Here is an 11,509-nt window from a genome sequence, read left to right on the forward strand (position 1 = left end):
TTTTCGTCAATCTGGTTGACGGTCTCTTTAAAAGTATCTAACCATACTACGGGTACTTGTTAGCATATTTTCTGTAACCCGGTTTTTTTGTGGTAAATCAAAAGGTACCCGGAGTACTTTAAGAAATACCTGAGCCGACAACAACTAATCGTGATTGTCTCTCTTTGTCATCATTGACGCTCGACTGCTAATTGCCGTCTCAGATCCATTTTCTTTCGGAATTCGCTATTGGCAAAACCAGTTCGAACGCCAATATTATTGTTTCGACACACGTGGGCTGCAGAAACTAGCAGAAAAAGGGCTTTTTCGACAAAAATAATCAGTTGTTTAACAGTCAACACTTGACTTGGAGTTTAATATACCCGATATATATGTTTCTCCGTTTTACAAGATTACACATTACAAATTGTGTTGCGTATTATTAACTTCATATTGCGTCTGCCATGCAACATGCTTAGTGCGTATTGCGTCCGTCTTTTTGAATTGCTTTTGTAACTACTAGTGCAATCGCTGGTGTACAAACTATAAATGACAAGAACTTGAACATGATACGCAATGGATGCGTTTTTATTTATACGCACGAGAATACAAGAATGTGATCCACGTGTATCAAGTAAAGACAGATTCAACGAAGCTACTAGTATGTGCCACCAAGAGATGTAAACAAGCACACACTCGCACGGAATTTGCAGTACTTTGGAAACGAATAGCCCAATTAAAAACTTTTTTTCATATACCAACATGCAATTGTAATGTCAACACGGAGTTGCAAACAAGCAATATATGATCTTCATTTAGCAATATGCAATTGCTATTTAATAACAGGAACGGACCAAAGGACGTTTTATTCCATGCTACTAATATAGACACTTTTATTTCCGAATTTTTTCATGGGTAAATTAGATAAATATATCTCATCTCTTAATCTCCTAATAAAAAAAATATATTCTTTGCATTACCCCAAAAGTAAACTAGTATTATCTTTATAATTATTCAAGAAAAACACATAACAATAATCCAATTTTCACCGATAATAGATCTTTCTATTTACCGTTACTCACACACGCGCGCAAGTGTGTGGATGATTACTGTAAAAGGAGTATTCAATGATATACGAATTTCAATATCCAACAAATTAGTTGTAGTGTATATCGCTAGATCTACATATACAGACTTCGATATTGTTAACATTGTCAATAATTACACGTCTCAGTTGCGTGTTCGTTAAAATGAGTGGTTAAAAACAACAACACATACATGTTATTTTTTTGTTTTATTATTTATATTTAACAAAAAACAACAATATTTTAGCAAATAAATACTAACTGGATCTCTGTATTATGTCATGATAAATGAAAAATGATAAAGAAGTAATATTTTGAAATAGCTTAATTCTCTGTCAAAAACATTTCACCCATTAATGAAAATCTCATGTAAAATGGCTGAGCATCGCACACCATCATCTCTGGTTTTTCTCTGTGGAACAAACTGTAATACTTCATTTTCTCGTGAAGAGTTTTCACACTTTTAACGCCAGAGCTGGCTAAGTAGTCATCAGTGAAAGACTTGATGAGTTTCAAAACGTCATTGAACTTATTGCTACTAGTAGTGGACCTAGCGGGCGATGTCTCATATCTGATTGTATGAAACTGTTGATTTGTAGTTTCTGAGACACTTGGGCCACCTGCTGCAGATGGAATTTCGACATTTAGCTTCACACTGTCTTTTGCGTTCCGACTTTTGTCTATATGTTGATCTTCGAGCGTTTCATCAATTTCAGCATTTGCATCAATATCTCCGCTGTCACCACTGGTAACTTTTTCACAAGATCCATCTGTTTTACAGACTTCTATAGTACTCTTTTTTTTATCATCGCCACTCATAGCTATTTTTATCTTAACCTTTTGCTGTTCAGCTTTAACTTCATGCTTTTCTAATGAGCCTGAATCTTGTGTAGTGGAATCCTCTTTTGACTTTTCCTCAACAGATACACTACTTGTCTGAGCCGGAATATGTTTAGCATCAATTGTCACAACCTTAGTATCCTTTTTGGAGTGTTGTTTCTGTGTAAATGTCTGCCCCTTGATGGACACAATTCGTTGATGTTCCCCCTCAGACTGAACCTGAAATCTTCTTACTTGCTCTTGTAGGTCATCAATCTGATTTGCAATGTCCCTTTCCTTAGATTCTGTTACATTCTTCTTTTTATACACACTCCATCGCACACCTTCAGAGGTGACATCTTTATCATTGAGGTCAAACAAGGTCAAAAGGTCAAGGTTATCTTGGAATTCTTGAAGTTCAAGGTCATGCTCTTTTTTCTCGGCACTGCAGCAATACATAGCTGCTGTATCTATAGGATGAGCCTCTGTGTTAAAAATGTAGCTTCCTAAAACAAACAGTATAGACTTTTGTTTTATAATTATGATACTATGTAATGATATATAATAATTTTACAAATAAATATAATACATGTTATAATGTATAGGTGTTAATTATTTAACTTGAAACGTTTGGATCCATTTGATTAAATGTGTTGGATTTAAACAGGTTTCTGTAACAAGATTAAGAAGGTGCAAAAAGGCAAACCTAAAGATAAGAAGGTTTGGACTTAAGCGAATACCTGTGTCTATAACACACTTTCCATTGGGTGTATCAATGACTGTGCCATGGTCTCCTGTGTTATGGATGAAGTTGTCCTCGTCAAAAAGCAGATACAGGTACTTAACCGTTTCAGCAAGGAAGAAGCTCTCCATGCGGTTCTCTAACTCATGGGTGCTTACATCCTTTACCTGAAGGAAACAACTAATAGCTGTAAAAAAACTTGAGTAGGATTTAAATGAATCTCAACATAGTGGTAGATGCTTTATCACATTGATAACACACAAAGACTCAAGGCTTCTCATTGATTTATTGAATCACATGCCCACATTCAGGGGAAAATAAGTATGCGAATTGTGTGGCATACACAAAAAGAAAGTCTTACACTTTTATATTAAAATCAAAATTTCTATCAAGATTCCTTTTCATACTCAGAAAACCGTTCGTAAATAGATCACATGAAAAATGATGTAAGTATAAAAAAGTTCAATGGAACAAAACTCTGAAAAGAATGACGCAACATACACCAAAATTACGTAAGAAAGAGGGCATGTTTCAATGTTTATACTTTTATTACGATACACTTATTCTACAGTGACAAACTGAAGACAAATGCAGTAATAATATAAAGATTAGCAAAGACATAAAATGCAGCTTTCTTCTACAAAGAATGTAGTTATAGTGTAATAGGCAGACAACTGAGAGACTAGTAGACATGTCAAAATCTACATATATTTAGTGTGACAGACTTACAGACCGACAGACAGGGTTTTTCCAGTTTAACCCTGCACAAATTTCATTTGCATTGGTTAAAACTTGTAACTATAAACTTTGTCCTTAAAAAATGAACTTAAAATGTGTAGCTACTAGCACTAACAAATTTAACATGTATCCTTATGACACAGGTGCCACATTCCACTACCAAAATACGTTTACAAGTTCACTTGATAATTACTTATTATATTTTTTTTAAGTTTCACTCCTCAAGCAGCAAAATAAGGATCAATACATCTTAAGTCAAAAATAAACCAATCAAATATATTGAGGTAAGCAATGCACATTTTAATTTTATTTAATTTTTAAAGAGCTGTGTTTGTGAAACACAATGCCCCCTACAGCGTTTTGAAGCCAAATATTTGACCTTTGAACTTAAAGGATGACCTTGATATTGACCTTTCACCACTCAAAATGTGCAGATCCATGAGATACACATGCATGCCAAATTTCAAGTTGCTATCTTCAATATTGCAAAAGTTATGAGTAAGGTTAAAGTTTTGGGACAGACACACACATACAATGAGAGACAGACACACACATAAAATGACAGACAGACAGACAGGCTAAAAACAATATACCCCCGATCATTCGATCTGGGGGCATAAAAAAAGCTTTAAGAAAATATGGAAGAAAATCTACTTATATTGCTGCAAAGTCTAACACCCCTAAAAAGCGTAGATGTAAATATGATGATTAGGCAAAACTTTATGTAAAAAAAGGCCGTGAAAGTGGGTATACAACCAAAAACATGAGAGTACTCACAGTAGCGTACCCACAGCTGGTTCTGGTGGTGTGCTCAATGGACTGGATCATGTCTACACCAATCTGGAGCAGGTATGGGTCCTTGGTGGCCTGGTATAGGTACATGGTTGCCTCAATGAGTTCTATGGAGTACCAAAACAGAGAGATACAAATTAAGACAAAGCAGTGATGTTGTGGCTATGTTATGCCGCCAACCATTTGGTTGGGAGGTAATAAGTTAAGTGCCTACTCGAGCAATGTGGGCCCTGAAGGCTCTCAAGTGTCAAAGACATGACCATGTGTCCTAGATTTTGACCCGCTAGACCCAGTTTCAAACATGGCCCTGGCATTGTTGAGGTAAACATTCTGGCAGTTTCATCCTGTTAAAGAGTAAAAAATAAAGCTTCTATAGTGTTATATGTTTTTCCTAGCATTAACCTAATGATCTTGTATCGAACACAACAACTTTGCCTAAATAATGTCCAGATAAACATTTCAATCAAGTATTATCGAGACTGAATTAACAATATCTTATCACATATGTGACAGAGAATACCCCCATCCCCTCCGATGCTTCATGTCCTAATGTGCAGCAAATTCATTCACAACAGTTACCCCCTACAGGTCTTGACACTTGCATGGTTTTAAAAAGCTTTGTAGAGGACATATATACAAATGTATAAAACTAAAAGGAAATGCTGTTTCCTAGGAAAAGTATTTTTTAATTGATTCTGATATATATATGGTAATGTATATATAACTAATGAAACTCACATGGTGTTGGCTTTTTTCCCTAACAGCCATTTATTCTTCATACTACATAATAGACCAGTGGGCCTTTTGATTTCAGACGAAAATGTTTTTTGAAGTAAATATTATGCAATATTCCCTTAATAAGTTTGTGACTCATAGGGAATGAAACGTGTTCACCTCAGCGGTTTAATGTCAAAGAAGTTATTTTGCTAATAGTTTATGATCATGAGGTCTTGTAAAAGTTTTTAAAAAGTTGAACAGTTGTATTTAAAAAAGAGAGTGCCAGCTGACACGCCTGTGCCCACGTACAGACAGACACACAAAGACACGTCATCAGTGATACTGGCAACGCCCCTCTAAACTTGGTAACAGGTAATTAACGAACATGAGATCTAGGATTGTCACACGGTTTTTCTAATCAACCTTTATGTTTTTACACTTGTCAACCAAACGGTCAAAGACCATATGACTAAGTTTACACACACACCCAACAAACTGACGCAGTTTCACAAAAGGCATAGATTTTGCAAAGTTTCCCAAACATTGAGCCTCTAAAGTGGTAAGTTTTCAACGCAAACCACAAGGCGTTGGACATTGATTGATCATAAAATAGGACAAAAATATCAAATTATGACAGAATTACCTGGTCGGAGAGGGTAGCCTTCCCTTCCAGCATGAGGTTCATTCTTTACAATATTGTAGAACTCAGGAAGGAAACCAAACTGCTTCCAAACTTGGTGGAAATTGTGAATGGTCTTCATTGCTTTGTCTATGTCACCTAACATGGCCTGAAGTACATATTCAAGAGTTGAGTTAACCTTGGAATTCAAATAATAGAGCAATGAGAGATTTAAAAATAGTTTTAGTGAAGGTGTATCTTAACCCATATATAAAAAGGGAAAGCCCAAACATTTATCGTAGTGGCATCTATGTCAACCAGCCACACAATTTAATTTTGTATCAACAAATAATTTACAAGGCGTTTGGCTGAGGTAGCTTTTATTGTTAGAATATGAATCCAATATAAGCACCAAGTAACTTTTTTATAATGGTATGGTCTTAACTGGTTTACAAACTAATAGTACCTTAACACTGGTAAAGGGAGGAAATAATAGTACCTTAACACTGGTAAAGGGAGGAAATAATAGTACCTTAACACTGGTAAAGGGAGGAAATAATAGTACCTTAACACTGGTAAAGGGAGGAAATAATAGTACCTTAACACTGGTAAAGGGAGGAAATTGCGACAAGAATGACAAGCCAGAAACTGTCAAAAGGTAATCCTTAAATGAATGCCCAGTCTGTTGCACTCAATTAATGACCAATTGTATCTATATGCCAGGCCAATATAAGTAAAAGGAGGTTAATCTTCCTGAATTCCAGGCCAGAAGCAGTCAAGGGAGGTAAGTTTTTCTTCAATGCAAGACCAATAGCAGTCAAGTTAATTCCAAGCCAGTTGAAGTCGAGGTAATTTTTACCTGAATACCAACTCAGTAGCAGTGACAGGGGTTAAGCCTTGCCTCCTGAATACCAACTCAGTAGCAGTGACAGGGGTTAAGCCTTGCCTCCTGAATACCAACTCAGTAGCAGTGACAGGGGTTAAGCCTTGCCTCCTGAATACCAACTCAGTAGCAGTGACAGGGGTTAAGCCTTGCCTCCTGAATACCAACTCAGTAGCAGTGACAGGGGTTAAGCCTTGCCTCCTGAATACCAACTCAGTAGCAGTGACAGGGGTTAAGCCTTGCCTGAAAACTGAGCAATTAGTAGTGAAGGGAATTCAATCTGTATTACTAGGGCAGAAAATGAGGAGGTACATTTACCTGAATACCAGGCTAGTAGAAGTCAAGGGAGATGCATTTTACCTGAATATTAGGCAAGAGGCAATCATGATAAGTAAATCTTACCTGAATGCCAGGCCAGTAGCAGTCAAGGGAGGTAAATATAGGCAGACTGACTGAGCCCTTTGTCATGTGAGCCCACATATACCAGTCATCTTTCTTCAAGTATGTCTCTACTGCACTCTGGTAAGCTATAGATACAAAAATTAACCAAAATATCACTCTACTTTAAACAGTTGTTTGATATAGATTGTTTGAACATTATTTAATATTCTTTGAAGTGCTTTCTACAAAATTGAAGAATATGCAGGTGTTTTCAAAATAGATGATAACATGTGTTCATTATAAAAGAATACATGTAGATGCACATTGTAAACACTGCGAATGTCTTAAGTCTTCTTGACCAAAAAAATTATTTTGTGTTTGGTATATTAATGTGCATCGATGTTATGCCATTTTAACACATTGAACACATTTTAAACGGCTACAAATCTTTACTTTGGCAATTTGGTAAAAGAATCTTTTTGGTTACAATATTTTTCCTCTTTAAAAGGATTACAAAAAACACCCTGCCATAAGAAGGATTCCAATATGCAAAATTAATTTATGAATTGAACACAGACTGCCTTCTTAACCAAGGAGAGCCTTGATGGGTGGAAGACATAATTTAGTGTTTTACAAAATAATGTAGATAGTATTGAGAAACTTACTGTTGAACATTTCTAATAGCTCTGTGTTTGAAAACATGATGGAGCCTTTTACGAGATATTCAAAGTAGGAGTCAACGCCACCACCAATGCCTGCATCCAGAGCTGTCCACTGGCCAGTGGAAACATCAATATGGTTCCCCACCTAAAAAACATCCAGATAAAAAAAATTACCACAAAAAAACATGAAGAATTTGTACAGCTTATTACACCTAGAAAACACCCAGGTTTAGTGTAAATAACTCAAAGAAAGCAACTTAAGATTTTAAAACTATGTGTTTTTTACAAAACTGATGACAAATCAATAGGCTGAAGTCAAAGATACACAATGTTTATCACATCTAGCTCAAAACAGTTATTTTACCCTAGATTTAACAATGCATGAATTTGAATTTCTGCACAATGCACATGTTTCCAAATGCTCAATGTATATTGCAATCTTGTAATTAAAGCAACTTGCCAGGTCAAGTGGTGACCTCGCTCTCCAAAGACTGTGCATGGCTCTCATGGCAACCTTCTCAAAGATTGGGTCACCAGTCAGACGACTCAAGGCCCCAAACTCCACGACAAATGTGCCGACCCCAGCAGTGCATGTTATAGTGGTCTCCCCTTTTGGGACTCCATACTTGAGATTCACTGTACCATAGGGCATGCCGGTTGGTGTGTCAAATGCTAGGAGTACAGTAAAAATACACATTAATCCCCATACAACGAATAATGGCTTTTCATCAGAAACTTAGCTAATACACGTAACTTATTATATACTTTTAAACATCAAGAACATAATTTTAATAGTAAATGATGAAAAAAATGTTTTCATCAATATAGATTTAATATCAAATGAAGGGGAAATTAGTTTCGCTTTTGTATGGATTCAAATTTCTACTTGTTAGCATTCACAAAAACAGAATTGATGAGCAAAATCTTAACAAATTAAAAGCAGAAGAATGTCTAATTTTGTATGACTCTGATTCAAACAATGCTTTCAAACACAAGTTACCAGGCAATAGTCTCCGAGCGACATCTTCTGCCATCCTCAACAAGGGCCCGGAGCAGGGCCAGCCTGGCTCCAAGGGTAGACCACCCTGCTTGGAGAACAGGTGGGCAGACAGAAGACCTCCCACAACTACGGGGGAAACAAGCAAATGGGCACCTTTGAATATTTGTTTCATTAAATACTTTTATTACTATATTCAAGTTTTAAAGTCTTCAGTTCCAACCCTTAGATACTGATGAGCAGCAAACAGCATACAACCAGAACAGACAGGGAGTTACTCGCAGGCTGTTCTGGTTTTATGCTGGTTGCAAAAGAGATTTTCACGTTGTTTCTTAAAGGGGAAAGTGTAAGGAGAAGTTGTGGTCTATACAAGTTCACTGTGACATGAGACTGCTTACGACTAAAGAGAGAACAAGTCAATATTCAGATTGTTCTATTCATCAGGGCTTTTTGAATGCATGGTTTTGACATTTATAAGATTACTTCACCATCTGAATTCTGGAACAGTTTAATAGATGTGATAAGAGACCACCCACCTACTTAAAGGATACAAGTTAATGTTCATAGTATGCTTTTTTCTTTCTGCTTTTTTGTCCCCTACCAGTGAAACCATGGGGCCTTATGGTTTGCGCTCTGTCTGTCTGTCAGTCAGTCTGTCACACTTTTCTAGATCCAGCGATAACTTTAAAAGTTCTTTATATTTTTTCATAAATCTTGAAATATGGATAGATGGCAATATGGAGATAATGGACGTCATTTCATTTTGTTCCTACATGTACGTCAATAATTTTGGTTGCTATGGCAATAAATATATAAAAAATATTCTGACAATGGTGGAGTTTCACCGGTAGGGGACAACATTGCTTGGCAATCTCTTGTTTAATTTAATACTTTTAGTTGTGGCCTTTGAAAATGTACTCCACACTCTAAAACCACTTCCATACATAATTATGCCAATACAGCTTCTCATACGGAGATGCGAATATAAGGTTCAGTTTTAATTACAGAGTTGCTGTTTTGTTTGTTACATGTTTCAAAATATTTTACCATTTTGCAATGTGTATTTTTCACAAATTACAGTACACAAAGTTCTAGGCTTCTTCAAAATTGTTATGGAAAAAAAGTTTATTAATGAAATGTCATGATTGTGGCTGCATTTACTCCTCACTTGAGGAATCTACCAGGCAACCTTATTCCTGGCCATAATATTACGAAAACTACCAAAATTGAGAATGTAAAAAATCATTTGCCATTCAAAATTAAAAAATCACCCAATCCACCAAAACATTTTGGAGAAATTTACCAGAATAAGACTGAGTATGATTTCAAAAATACCTCTAATATTTGTCTCAAAGACAGACACGTTGATGTCATTATCAAAGTTCATTTTGTCAATAACAATGTCTGCCACCCTCTGAAATTCTGTGTTGTTTCCCATTATCACAAGCATGTCAAATGCATCTATCAAAGTCAGGGAATAACTAAAACAGAAAAAGGTTTCTTAAAAGATACTGTTAATACATTTTATTGCTGAATTGTTTTCAGAAAATTATTCTGCAGGTGAAATGTTTTGTTTTTTAAAGACTTAAAATTGCAAAGGCATGATTAAATAGTAAAATTCTTGGCAATAAACAACAAACATTTTATATTGTGATACAATTTTAAACATGATAAGCACAGCTCTTAATTGTACTGGTAAGTGTAAGACTGTGACTGTCACTTGTAAAACAGTGGCAATTCTCAAAACATAACATTTTGCTCTGTAAATTTATTACATGTTATTGCCTTCACAATATCTCTACTCGAAATTTCGTTTAAATGATAATTATGCATGTGAGTCACAGAGTCAGTATAAATTAAGGAGGTAAATTAATACTGGCTTACCTGCCCCAGGTGTCATGCCCATCACAGGTCAAAGGGCGCAGTTCATCATAAGGGTATGCGTATTGAATATAACCATCATATGCATGGTGAAACATTTCTGTTACCTTCTGTCTGAAAAAAAACAACTTCAATTTTGACTATATGATTTAATTAAGAAAATTATAAAACTCCAAAAATTCTATCAGTGAGTGGTTTATGCCACCCTACTGAGGGCATAAAAGCATACGGTAATCAAAACTGGGATCATCACCTTAAACTCAGTTTAACTTAAAGCACAATCGATGGAAAGAATTGCTTAGTATGAAAATGAAATAGTATCTGGTTAAAAATACTTAAAAGCCCATTAGCACTCAAAATCAATGCATATTTTTTACAATATTTTGAAAAATTAAGTAAACACATACAAAATAATGTTCCTAACTGCAATAGCCGAAATTTCAGTGCTAGATGTGGTCTGGTATCCAATGTTACAGGCTATACAAAATGCTCATCTTTATTTTTTAATGTCAGAATATATTCGGTGTGAATTTTTTGCTATGATATCTGAACATGTACGAGCGAATGGGAGAACAGCTTTTGGCAGCTTTAGAAACAGGATATAGTTCTCATGAATACGTCGTTCATTTTAATTTAAATTTACAAAGTATACTATATAACTTATTAATATAATTCTGTTTTTATAATTTGAATCATTATAAAAAGTTATATTCATTTAGTTATTCCCAGTTCAGTAGAATAATGGGTCAAAGCAATCCTATCCTGATTAATTGCCTGATTGTGTCAGTCCGAAATTATACGTCTTAAAACTACTCAACTATTTATTTGTGTTTTTATTGCACTATATTATCATTTCAGTAGGCATATGTATATTTCTACATTATTATATCGTAGAACATACTTATAGTGCGCCATATCTGATTGATTTATTCGTCTGCAATCCGTGATGATACCTAAAATAGTACATATTGACAGTACACGTATAATGGGCGCAGCCATTTTAGGATTGCTAGAGTTACTTCCCATTTTAGGTTACATATAACGTACTAGCTTTTTAGTTACAGATAAGGCATAGAATCTTTGGCACCTTCATGGGGAATTCCTCTCAGTGAATAGATTTTTAATAAACTGTCTCATATTTATCTCGTGTATTTTGTCGTTATAATTTATCAAGCGTACAGTGCACTATCGCTTAATCATAATCATATGTGTAA

The 11,509-nt window shown here is 35.3% G+C and overlaps 1 protein-coding gene across 1 annotated transcript; it reads right to left on the minus strand.

Annotated features, from left to right (window-relative positions):
• Nucleotides 1–1,294: 1,294 nt before the first annotated feature.
• Nucleotides 1,295–11,309, minus strand: LOC127871110 (ER degradation-enhancing alpha-mannosidase-like protein 2). The gene is made up of 11 exons (XM_052413812.1): nt 11,197–11,309; nt 10,299–10,409; nt 9,750–9,895; nt 8,418–8,543; nt 7,878–8,089; nt 7,421–7,562; nt 6,777–6,901; nt 5,516–5,660; nt 4,141–4,262; nt 2,624–2,792; nt 1,295–2,389 (listed from the first exon to the last, which is right to left on the minus strand). The coding sequence occupies exons 1-11, from the start codon at nt 11,292–11,294 to the stop codon at nt 1,389–1,391; spliced, it is 2,397 nt and encodes a 798-aa protein (XP_052269772.1). The 5' UTR covers nt 11,295–11,309; the 3' UTR covers nt 1,295–1,388.
• Between the last annotated feature and the right edge of the window lie 200 nt (nt 11,310–11,509).

This window comes from Dreissena polymorpha, chromosome 1 (genome assembly GCF_020536995.1).
Source record: "Dreissena polymorpha isolate Duluth1 chromosome 1, UMN_Dpol_1.0, whole genome shotgun sequence".
NCBI classification, from domain to species: Eukaryota; Metazoa; Mollusca; class Bivalvia; order Myida; family Dreissenidae; genus Dreissena; species Dreissena polymorpha.

Bases quoted from the DNA above. Each gene is read 5' to 3' on its own strand.
- LOC127871110 (XM_052413812.1), bottom strand. From the start codon at position 11,294: ATGGCTGCGCCCATTATACGTGTACTGTCAATATGTACTATTTTAGGT. The intron at 9,896-10,298 runs GTAAGCCAGTAT...TTTCTGTTTTAG, and splicing joins GGGCATGACACCTGGGGCAG to TTATTCCCTGACTTTGATAG. The intron at 2,390-2,623 runs GTATTCGCTTAA...TGTTTGTTTTAG, and splicing joins AAAGTGTGTTATAGACACAG to GAAGCTACATTTTTAACACA.